Genomic DNA, 12,726 nt, shown 5'->3' on the forward strand with positions numbered 1-12,726 from the left:
CTTAGGCTCCTCGTGTACCAGTTCAAGCACTGCCCATGGTTGTCCCACCTCAGGAGCCTGACAAACCACCTGCCAATGTTGCCACTACTCTTCCCATCAGGAATAAAGGTCAGTTATACTTCTGAAGACTGTTTTGTACATGTTATCCAGGTAAAAATGATAAGATTACCAAAAAACCTAGCCATTTATAATTATTTTTCCACAAAAGGTGAATATTACTAAGTTGACATAATTAAAATTTTTTTTTACTAGTGAAAAAGGCATGTTACTGTGAGAGAAGATAGTTAATAGCACTGATTTATGCTAGAATTGTCAGCATTAGCAGGAGAAATTCAGATGCTCATCTCTGATGCAGTTCTGATTATCCACCATTTCTTGTAATAACTGGTCATTTCTATTCGTGTTAAACTGTTAGGCTGGGTATAGTTGGATGACATTTTTGTAAATTACTTAAATTTCTGTAGTGATCTAAGGCATAAAATGAACAAGTTAGATCAAAATTAAACTATATTTTAGAGTAACTGGTTTAATGTAGATTTTATATCTGGGCTACCTTTCTCAGTCAATAGTTGAAAGTTACTTCAGATATGCTTGTTTGTTTCTCTAGAACTCTGAGGTCCATATTTGACTTGTGGATGTTACACCATGCATGTTTTAAGTCATGTCCCAAAACATTACAGCTACCAGTTTGAATCAGTTTTTCTTTTTAAAAAGTTTCACCTGAAGAACCAATGTGGTTTTAATTTTTTGGTTTTTAGCTACCTATATTATTTTACCAACAAGAATACTAAGTATTTCCACCAGCTCTTTACAGTCACTACTACCAGTCTAGAGCCTTGGCACCTTTTTCAGTTGGTGTAGCAAACAACTGATTGCTGTACCCATAGCCAGATCTGTTTATTCACCTGGCTGTCAGAAGATACAGTGGATGGCGTAGTCCAGCATCTTTTCTTCCAGGGAAACTGAATCCCAAATCTCTACTGGCCAGGTAGCTGTGTGAATATGTGAATTTATATCTTGCCTTTATCAGTCTTGAAGATGGTAGTCCCCCAACAAAGACAAATTTTAGCTGGATTTAGATTTCCCGGTACTTCTCAGTGGTTTGGGTACTCTTTGTGTGTATGTGTGTGTGTTTAAAAGACATAGACTATCAAATGTGGAAAAACCTTGACTTAGAGGTCTAAGTTTTCCTTACATCTTAATAATCTAGCGTTATTTTTCTGTTCTGATGATAAGTTTTTACATCTCTATGACCAGATGAAGTATCTACACATAGCCTTAGATTTTACTTTAATTGCACCACTTAGATCTCACAGACCTGCATCCCTCTATTGTCTAATTTTAGCCATGTGATATTTTTAAAATTAATTTCCCAGAGATTTCTCTATGCACATAAAATACATACATTTTATATTTATGATAAAGAAGGTGGATTTGTTTTTAAACTTCTTAACAGTGCATTTTCACCTTCTGTGGATATGATAACTTGGTGCATAACTGTTGGCACTAAACCTCCCAACAGTAACTCTGTAATGAGGATGCCATTCATGTGCACTTCTGAGGGGGTTTCTTTTTCACACAGCTGCTTCTAAACAAAAGTCCAGCAGCCATTTGCCAGCAAACAGCCAGGATGTACAGGGTTACATCACCAATCAGTCTCCAGAGAGCATTGTAGAAGAGGCTCAGGGAAAGTTAACAGAACTGGAACAGAGGATAAAAGAAGCCATAGAAAAGAATGCACAGCTGCAGTCCTTGGAACTGGCTCACGCTGACCAACTTACCAAGGAGAAGATCGAGGAGCTGAACAAAACAAGGGAGGAACAAATTCAGAAGAAACAAAAGATTTTGGAGGAGCTACAGAAAGTAGAACGAGAGTTACAACTGAAAACTCAGCAGCAGCTAAAAAAGCAGTATCTAGAGGTTAAAGCTCAAAGAATTCAACTTCAGCAGCAGCAGCAACAGTCTTGCCAACATCTGGGACTGCTAACTCCTGTTGGGGTTGGAGAACAGCTTTCCGAGGGAGACTATGCACGGTTACAGCAAGTGGATCCCGTTTTGCTTAAAGATGAACCCCAGCAGACTGCTGCTCAGATGGGTTTTGCACCAATCCAGCCTCTGGCCATGCCTCAAGCTTTGCCTCTGGCGGCAGGTCCCTTGCCTCCAGGGTCCATCGCAAATCTTACAGAACTGCAAGGAGTGATAGTTGGACAGCCAGTACTGGGCCAAGCACAGTTGGCAGGGCTGGGGCAAGGAATTCTGACAGAAACACAACAAGGGTTAATGGTAGCCAGCCCTGCTCAGACCCTCAATGACACGCTGGATGACATCATGGCAGGTGGGTTTATATTGTTATGAGCAGGTATCAAATATGATTTGCTTAAGGCGAGTAAGAGTGTGCCAGAATTTTTTGCCATTACCCAACTTGAGAACTATTTTTGGACTCTTGACCCATGTATATCCTTAGAAGTATTAGTTCAATCTCAGAAGTTCTCAGACGGATACAGGTCGAATTAAAGATTAGCTCATGCAATACAAGTGACTGAAACTTTTTGGCTTAGCTGGGTAGGCTGGGGATCTAGGTTTTTTCAGTAGTGGGGTTGATGTTTGAGTTTTTGTTTTTGATTTTGTTTTTTCTCTTTAAGTTCACAATACTAAGATTGAATTTTGGCTTTTGTGCTTCTGTATTCACACCATTAAACTGGGAAATTGATAGAAGTTGAAATGCAAAACTAGTAGGACACATCAGGAAGCTTATTTGTGAACAGAAATACTTTATATCCTAATGGATCAGACTTCAAACCTGATGGATATTAAAAAAAAAAAAAAATTAAACACTTTTACAATGATAATAAAGTACCAAACCAAATAGGGTTTGATTGTATGTCAGTGATTTTATCCCCTGTGAATGTTAATGTGTAGTCTCTTTCTAATTGTATCATGGGAAGTTGTGGTCCCCTGACAGTATCATAAATGATATATCTTTCAGTGTGTAGCCAGAGAAATTATATTCCATTATAATTAGTTTCATTGCAAGAAGAAATATTTTAGAAGGTTGTTTTAATGATTCTAGTTTTTGGTACTTACTTTTTGTGAGTTCTGTAACAAAGTAGTAGAATGAGATTCTACAGGATTATAAGCCATAAGAATGCTATACTGCGAAGGATAATTTTCTTGATTTAAGAAAAAGATAAAAAAGAAAATTTGAAAAGGAAGGAAAAGAGAAAAAGGCAGCAAGTAGTTGAAATTTGATAGTATTTATCTGTTCTCTTCCCCCTTTTTTTATTCTTTGTTCTATACTTCTATATGATTAAGTTTTTCTAATTTTGAAACTGTTTTGGCAGCACTATGTAGTATGATGAGGTTACATATAATTTATCTTTCATCTTTCAAAAACATAAAAGAAAATTAAATTGTATAGTGTTGAGATATTTAGCTAACATTCAGAAATTAAGACACCAGCTAATGAGACAGATTTTGTTCTTACAAATTGCTCTAAAGTTTCCTAGTTCTCTTTTAGTATCACCCCAGCAACAATATGTGGAATGAAATTCTTTGCTAATCTTAGAGGGTGCAATAGTCTAATAATCATTAGTAAGAACTGTGAAGATTCTTATAGTGATAAATATAAAATATTTCTATATATTTGAAAATTACTATTAATCACCATTAGCTGCTTATAATAATTGGGATTGCAATTAAAGAAATGTTAGTATCTTATGAAAATTGTACATAAAATTTTTCTATAGATTTGAAAATTACTATTAATCACCATTAGCTGGTTATAATAATTGGGAATATAATTAAAGAAACATTGGTATCTTATGAAGATTGGAGCACAGTAGCCAAAAGTCCCAAATTTGGTGTTACTTACGTGGCCATTAATCTAGGTCATAATGGTCTTCTTTCTATTATGTTGGTTGAACTACCAAAAAATGTATCAAGTTATTTAAATGAAGAATGGACATTCCTACCAGGGAATACTTAAAAAAAAATTTTTTTTTGATATGCTATCAGAATTTACATGATGTTCTTGGGCATAGTTATCAACCTTGATTTGCCAGTTGTACAGTTTTTATGCTGATCAGAATTATCAGAGGTTTGTAAAGTAGTTTTTCTGTTAATTGGTTTACCAGACGAAAACAATTAAATTCTGCCTTTGTGTTCCAGGTGTTTTCATATAAAAAAAATTTCAAAAGCACACAAGTTTTTAGGAAATAGGATAAATACTTCCCATTATAAAAATACTCTTCCTCTTTATTATGCCCATTTATATGGAGAGAGGAGAGATGACCAGACGGAAGAGCAGGATTAAAAACATCCAACCACTTACCTGCGGTCCATCCCTGTCATCATGCATGTGCAAATGCATAAACATACACATATACTAATGCACTCACTTCTACGACTTTTTTCTTTAGGCAACTTCTTTGGTAGTATTTGTTCTTTCAGTTGACTAATGATCATTTCCATTTCTTTCTTTGGGTTTCTTAATATTTTGTAACCTCATTAGGTGCCGTATTCCTTCCCCACTTAAGCATAACCTCTTCTTTTTCTTTAAACAACCTAAATAAACTTGTTCTTTATTCCAATTTATTAGACTCCTCTTGTAAGATTCAGTATCATTTTCTGTAGTACTTGGCTGACCCAAATCTTCTGTCTTGCCTGTTCTCCATCCTTGTCAGAGCAAAATCAGTTCCCTATTTAGCCAGTCTTAACACCTTGCCTTTGCTGTGCTCTCAAGTTCTTTCTTTCCTTACCTAATGTTAAAACTTTTCTAGAGCATCTGGTGCTCCTTTTCTGAAATCAGACCCTAAAATGAAGTACCACATGTAAAGATCTATACCAGAGTTCCTTCAGGTACCTGCATATTTATAAGTTGTTACTTTTAACTGTAGGGAATGATTGAGTGACAGGCAGGTATTTAGTTCTAATAAACCAATTTCATAACTATCCGAAATGAAATGAAATGAAATGAAATGAAATGAAATGAGGGAATTGGTGTTTCCTCTCCTTTTAGATGAGGTGGCAAGAACAAGCAATTTGACCCAAAATAAGAAAACTAATTTTAGTGTGTTCTTTAAAAGAACTTATTCCAGTTAAAATGTAAATAACAATATAGTCATTTAATAGTAAAGCTTAGATTTTTTTTACTATTGTGAAATAAAAATCAGTTCTTTGGACAGATTGGTGTTCATTCTGTTTAAGCTGATTTTTGTATTTAGCATTTTTATTTGTGAAAATCAGTCAAATCAGAGGAGATTATGGAATCTGTTTTAAGAGCCATAGATTTTATATGGTTTTGAGATTTTATATCTAGAATGTGTACATTTAAATTAACTTGATTTTTTTTAACATAAAACTATCAATATGGAATAACAATATCAAGGTCATTAGATGATCAATTTAATATATTAGTACATGCCCTTTTCTATTTATCTGGATCCCTAAGGATTCAAACAGTGTTTTGTTTTGTTTTGTTTTGTTTCCTTTCTTTGTTTTTTCTTTAGCTTTTAAGTGGACTTAAAAATGTATAATCATAGAATGTGTGTTGCTATAATGTATAGTGTATGTTTGTGCCTGAACTAAGGATTTCATGTAAAATAGATTTCTTAATAGACAATCATGTTTATAATTGTTATAATAAGGTCAATTTCAGTTTTATTCTTGGCAGGATCATAACCTCTTTTGCCTGGTTTCAGATCCAGTTGTGAATCATGATTGTTTTCTGTCTGATGTAGTTGATAAGTATGTTGGTAACACACATCCACGCTACCGTTGACCATTCAAAGATTTATGCCCACACTTCAGTGCTATAGCATTTTTAATAGGGGGGAAAAAGGGTTGGTGTTCACATATCAGCTCCAGAAGTGAATCCATGAGGGAATATAAATACCCTCAGTTGCCACGACTTCTGGAGTCCTCCCACCTCAAGTACTGACCTAATTAGCCCCTTATTAATTTGCATATTTTGGTGAAAATAATATCATGGAAAAATTATACTTAGAACTAACAATAATCTATATTTGAAGGATGATTGTGCATACATTTATTTCTACCTTAATCTTTTAATTTTGTCCTCGTCAGTGTGATTGCTGGTTTGATTGGTGGGCATTTTAACCCCCTCAGAATAATTCTACATGTGGGAAACTATATTTCTGTGTGAGGATCAAATTTTTATATTTTACTATACGGTCCTACTGAGGACTACCATTCAGAAAGTTACCATCCCCCAGTCTGCAGTTAGTAAAAGAGTAGGAAGTGTTTTAAATGATTCTATAGTGAGGTTCTCCCCAGTGATATTACTTTCATTGGAATATAAGGTGTGACATTGGCAGGTTAAAACTCACACTTTCCTCCGTCTGAACTTGACTGTTTTACCTTTTATTCGTTTTCTGATTAAGAAGCTATAATGAAAAAAAAAAGAAGCTATAATGAACAGCTATCCATTTGCATTTATATTCAATTTTAATTCATAAGAATATTTTTGTTTTCAGGGTTATTTTGAATTGAGGTTTTATGAATACATACTGTAAGAGAGGAATTTGGTTTTCACATGGATTATTATTTAGAAAATGGGTTATTCTCAATATACTCTTTATTTTTAGATTGTTATCCCAAGTCAGAAATAACCAGAAAAGTGAGTTATTAGTGCTGTGACAGTTTACCTATAGACCTTTTGTTTTAAGAAGTCTTTAAATATTTTCTAATAATTATTTCTTACTGTTACCTAACAATGTTTCATCCTTATTAAGTGCAGTTATTTTGTTCAACAGCAGTCAGTGGAAGAGCATCTGCAATGTCAAACACTCCTACACACAGTATCGCTGCTTCCATTTCCCAACCTCAGACTCCAACTCCAAGTCCTATCATCTCTCCTTCAGCCATGCTTCCTATCTACCCTGCCATTGATATTGATGCACAGGTAAGCGCTAAATTCAGGATGGATGGTTTTTAACTAAAATTATATCATCAGTAAAAACATTAATCATCTTAGACTTAAGTCATCTTAGACTGTTTTGTCTCCAGCCAGAGATCTGAGCCACAGTTAGGAATGCAAATCCACATTTTAAAAAATAAAATTCCAAATACAGATTATTACTGATAATTATGTGATAGTCTGGTTTTCAAGGTCATCAGTAACTTTTTTTTAACTGTAGTCTAGAAGAGGTTGTTAAAAGAAATAACTTATTTATAATTAGTATGTATTTTCTTCTAATCTTAAATTAGAAGCTATGCTTCTAATTTATAATAGGTTACACATAAAAGATTCTTCCATTTATGTATCGTATATACTTAATTGCATTTATATTGTCTTTGAAAGTTCTGATCTTGCCAACTAAAACATGTAGTGACTGTCTGTGTCTTAGGACTAAGTCAAAACAAAACAAAACAAAAAGCCCAATTAGAAAATTAGTTTACCATGTAATCTCAGGTCAGAGTGAAGTTGGAGAGGGGAGGATAGCTTGTGTTTTGTCCTGGAAAAAAGCTTAAGATAAGGCCTAGCTTAGAAGACTGCTGAATAAGGTAAAAGGTATATGGCCTTATTTAGTACTGAGAACTGTTTGGTTTATTTAGTTTTGTATTTTGATTTTTACCTGGGGTTGGGGAGTCCCTGGCTAGCTCAGCTGGTAGAGCACATGACTCTTACTCTCAGGATCGTGAGTTCAAGCCCCACTTGGACATGGAGCCTACTTAAAATAAAAATTAAAAAACATTTTTTTAATTAAAAAAATATATATCTGGGGTGGGGAAGGCATGACATGGGTGAAGGTGGCAGTATACATAATAAAACTTTTTATTTTGTAAATGATCAGTTCTTTGTAACCCTGAATTGCCTAAAGTGTGTGTGTGTGTGTGTGTGTGTGTGTGTGTGTGTATGTTACCATTAAGGCTCTGTACTCTCAACCTATTGAAAATAAAGCTTCTGGGGCTTCAGGGTGGCTCAGTTGGTTGAGCATCCGACTCTTGATTTCAGCTCAGGTCATGATCTCATGGTTCGTGAGTTCGAGCCCCACTCGGGCTCCAGGCTGACAGTGCAGAGCCTGCTTAGGATTCCTGCTCACTCACTCTGTCTCTCTCTCAAAATAAATAAATAAAATTTTTTAGAATGTTTAAGAAAATAATGCTTCCTTTTCATTAAAATGTTTCTTGGTAATACTGTGAAAAAGGAATTACATTTCTGTTCTTATTTGCTTTCCAAATGTTAAGTTATATGTACTTTTTTTTTTTTAAGCACTTAAAGTTGTCAAGGCTATTTTAAGGAATTGTCTGAGTTTCAGACCACATATATGAAGTAACTACTTTTAAATAACCATTTTCCTGATGAAGAAACCAAGGCTAAGAGAGAGATTAAACATATCGCTGAGGATCAGTTCATTTAGCTAAGTGATGGGGTTGAGAGTCATACCTAGGTGGGTTTGACTTCAAAGACACCCTCCTTAACTACCGTACTCTATAGTATGTTTTTTTTAATTTTTTCAAATTAAAAAAACTATGAAATATTCATTTATGAACCACATGGTTTATATTTAATAATATATAGCAATATAGAACTGGGTTGAACTTGGTATTGAATTTGCATTATTTTCCTCCAGGCTTTTTTCCCTCTGAGGCTGTTATGTTGTAACCTATAGCTGTTATGTTTTAACCAGAGATCTAATTTCTAGTTTTTATATGGAATTAAGAATTGATCCATAAGGAAAACTAAAAACCTCACCAAATATAAAAGGATTTAAAAAAAAATTCTTTTGAATAAAATAGCCACAGAAAAAATTCCTCATAATGATCATGATTTTATTGAGTTTGAAATTGTTATAGTGGTGGTGAAATTTTACCGGACTATACTACTCAACCAGCTATTGCTGTGTTATAAGTTAATTTCTAAGAAGTTACATAGAAATATTTCTAATTTTTTTAAATTAAAAAATCTAATATGTTAATTGTAGTTGACATGCTTATGTAAAAAGATTGACTGTGTTCTTCTTAAATATGTGGTCTCTACATTGAGGTTTTTCAGTTGGGATACTCTATCATGAGTTACACTGCTTGTCATAGAGTTTACAAAGTTCCTGCTTAGAGATACTAACTATTCACCCAACAACAGCTAATTTATGGTGGAGCCGTCTTTCAAACCACCCCATCAATCTAGGTCTAGAATCTATGTTCTTAACCACTGCACTATGCTACCTCCTTTTCAACTTTTTATCTTAAGTATGAACACTGATTTTAATTATATTAACCTGGTAAATTAGATTATAGAAAATAGGTCCACCACCTAGATGGCATCTTTTCTTTCTTTCATCTTTGCATCTTTTCAGCATGTTTCCTTGGCCATAGGGCATATTTACGTCAATTCTTAATTTAAAGAAAAACAAAACAAATGTTAATTTTTTTAAACCTTCAGCGTATAAGTGTCTTTTAAAATATGCTAATGAGTCTTCACATGATCATACTTTAAACTCATTTAATTGATCATTATATGCAGAAACTAATATTTTTAACAAGGATGAACAGGAATCATGTTTAATTTCTGGAACTTGAAGACTGCTGAAGACGAGAGTTTTCACTCTTTATAAGGTTCCCCAAATCTTACATTCTATAACTAAAAATTACCTTTGGTGTGTAAGTATGTGCCACAGGCTCTCTACCTCTTACATAATGATTTTACTGAATCAAGTTTGTCAGGATATATTTGTTTTTATTCGTTTTGTTTGGTTTTGGTTTTGGTTTTTTTGTTTTGTTTTGTCTTGTTTTAAGTAAGTTCTGTGCCCAGCGTGAAGCTTGAACTCACGACGCCAAGATCATGAGTTGCATGCTCTAGTGACTAAGCCAGCCACGTGCCCCTTTCCTGAATATTTTTAATATATTTATATTAAGTTATATCTATCTACCTATATATATAATTTATAGATACAATTTATTTATATATAAAATATATATAATAACATTTAATATATTTTAATAGCATATACTGTGCTGTTATCAACATTTACTTTAGGAAACATCAATAAATGATAGTTTGAAGGAATTATTTGAGACTTTTACTGTCTTTTTTCATAACGTAGCTCTAATCTTTATTTTGTTGGAATGGCATAACAAAATTTGTATCTGGGTACTGTTAGATACAGAAATTAGTAATCATGTAGAAACTTTTAAGAAATATAGGTTTTATATGAAACAGTACATCTGGTTGAAGGTTAGAGTTGAATACTGGTAAAGTAAATATTTTCTGTATTTATTGTGTGAAATAACATAAATCCATGATTATCTTTTAAAGAGGGTAGACATTAAATTTAACTTAAATGTCAGGACTGAAATTATAAAGTATGTAAAATTATGTTTTGCCTTTAATGGATAAATATAAATATCTTTTGGATATTTTTCCCTTGTTGGTTTTGCAGTATGGAGAACAGTTTCATCACAATGATTTAATGAGAAATATTAAAGAGACCAGGAAAAATGAGTTAATAGTGGTATGCATGCAGTATGCTGCCATTAAAGCATTCTTCTTTCAAATGCATGCATTCTACTTGTTTATGTGAAGTTTTAAGCAAGTTATTTATTATTTAACTGATTATTGTCATTATTCCCTGATAATTCTCATTCTTTCTAAATGCTTTTTTTTTTTTAATGTTTTTTGTATTTTATGTGCTACCTCTGACATGTTTAGAGAATGAGAGATTTGGGATTATGAAGGTTATGGAAGTCTAAAAAAAGCTTAGCCCTTGAAGTCCTAATAATTTTCAAAGTAATTTAGTTATGTAGGTATAATTAATAGATATATTTCCTTTTTTATTTTTTGTTTATTTTTACAGACCGTTCAGGTATATTTTTCACCTATATCCCAGCTCATTAAAAGTTGCTTTTTCCGTTAGTATTGCATCTGTCTTATGATTCCTTCTTATTTTTCATTCCTACATAATTGAATAGTCATGTTGATAATTTACATAATATTTTTACATTGAATATAATTTTAGCATTTTTATAAGAATAGAGTCATCATAACAACATCTGTTACATACAAAATTGTATATTTTATGGTATTATAGGCTAAATGGAAATTTTCTTTAGAATGTAGACCTGAATGAGCTTTTAACAAAGCTTTGGGCATCTCTCTCCCTTTCAGCTTTCTCTTAGATATAGATACATGACAATGTGTGTGACTTCTTAGCCAGTGTTATATAACATGACTTTAGTGATACATTGCCTTTCAGAAAGTCATCACCCTATATTGTTATCATTATTTCCTTGATTAGTAATCTTGAAAACACCTATTTTTTTTCTGTGCTTTATCAATCATTGTTAATTTTAACCCAGACTTTTGCTTCAGTTAATTTGTTTCTTGAGGTATTACAAATCAGGATAGTGTTTCTTACTGTTTGGGGATTGTGTAGGTGTGTATTAGGAAGGTGGAAACCTCACTTCAGAATCTTTAAATTCTTTCATTATTGTCTTTAGAAGATTATCGTAAGATATTAATGAAGTTGCCCACTCTTAAGTTCCCCAAGGAATTTGACAAGCCCTCTTTTCTTAGCTTTAAATATTTTTCCTTCAACTCTCATAATACCTTGTTTATATTTCTTCCATAGTTTGAACTTAAATTTTCCCTTTGCTGTAATCACTAAGCTCCTGGTGAGCAGGGACTGTATTTATTTATCTTTGTCAACCCTGAAGTACCTAACAGAGTACTTTGAACATAAAAGGTGCTTAATAAATGTCAGTTGAGCTGATGTTTTATAATGTGGGAAAAAACCAATATTTTACTAATCCACTAAAATTTCCCATGCTGATCTTTTTCAAATTTTGTTTGTTCAGTTTCTATTTAAAATTGGCACCACTTTCCTAAATTACTCTTTTAACCCCCAGCAACTCTTAGCAACTAATAAACTTCATCATAAAGTGGACTCTTCATCATAAAGTTGACTCTTCTAATGGTCTGTACACTAACAGAGAGAGCATATAAGGCAGAGAGACTTAACATTATATTGACCTCCATTGGCTGTGCCATAGGACTGCTTTATGATGGGGAAAGGAGGATTTTGATATCCAGGATCTCCTTGGTTTTTTAAGCCGATCCTTATCAGTTATTAGCTTGTGTGACCATTGGAAGGTTATTTCTCTGAGGCTTTGTCTCTTTTTTTCTGAAATCAAACATAATAATTCCTTCCTTATAAACCTGAAATGAAGATCAAATACTATTACACAGTCAGAGCGGTCACTCATTTAAGTATTCATGTCCTTCTTCATTGTTGTAGTTGGTGCATCTCTCCCTTGTGGCCATCCCTGATCTCTGCAGTCAGTAGCTCTGCTCTCTGCCAGCCTCTTCTGCAGAGCAGCTTTTGCGGTCTCCCTCTTCATCACTGACTAGTAGGCTTTTTCTTATTTCTTGACTCTATCGATTTTGCCTTTTGTCTCTTGTTATTCTTTTTTTTATGACAGAGTTTGGTTTTTAGAGTTATTGACCTTCTGGGAGAAAATGCCGTTTCTTTTTGTATTTATTACATAAATATAATAAATGTTATATAAATATGTAAACATAATAAATATATATTTCATATATGTAGTCATTTGTTTTATTAGAAATAGTCTTTGAATCTGTAATCCCGTATAGCTGTTGTCATTCATTTAACTTAACTGTCATTTATTGTTTCCTAGGCAAAGCATCACTTAGTGTTGCTAATCTAGAGTACTCTTGTAGTACTTTCCTCTCTAGTAGTCTGCCCCATG

The 12,726-nt window shown here is 33.3% G+C and overlaps 1 protein-coding gene across 1 annotated transcript in view; it reads left to right on the forward strand.

The window, feature by feature from the left end:
• The window catches only part of ANKRD17 (ankyrin repeat domain 17), a 164,936-nt gene that overhangs the window by 105,335 nt on the left and 46,875 nt on the right, over positions 1–12,726 (forward strand). Inside the window, 3 exon segments of the mRNA XM_045056229.1 lie at positions 6–108; positions 1,583–2,335; positions 6,774–6,922. Of these exon segments, the coding sequence (XP_044912164.1) occupies positions 6–108; positions 1,583–2,335; positions 6,774–6,922 (1,005 nt within the window).

Source organism: Felis catus, chromosome B1 (genome assembly GCF_018350175.1).
Source record: "Felis catus isolate Fca126 chromosome B1, F.catus_Fca126_mat1.0, whole genome shotgun sequence".
Classification (NCBI taxonomy): domain Eukaryota; kingdom Metazoa; phylum Chordata; class Mammalia; order Carnivora; family Felidae; genus Felis; species Felis catus.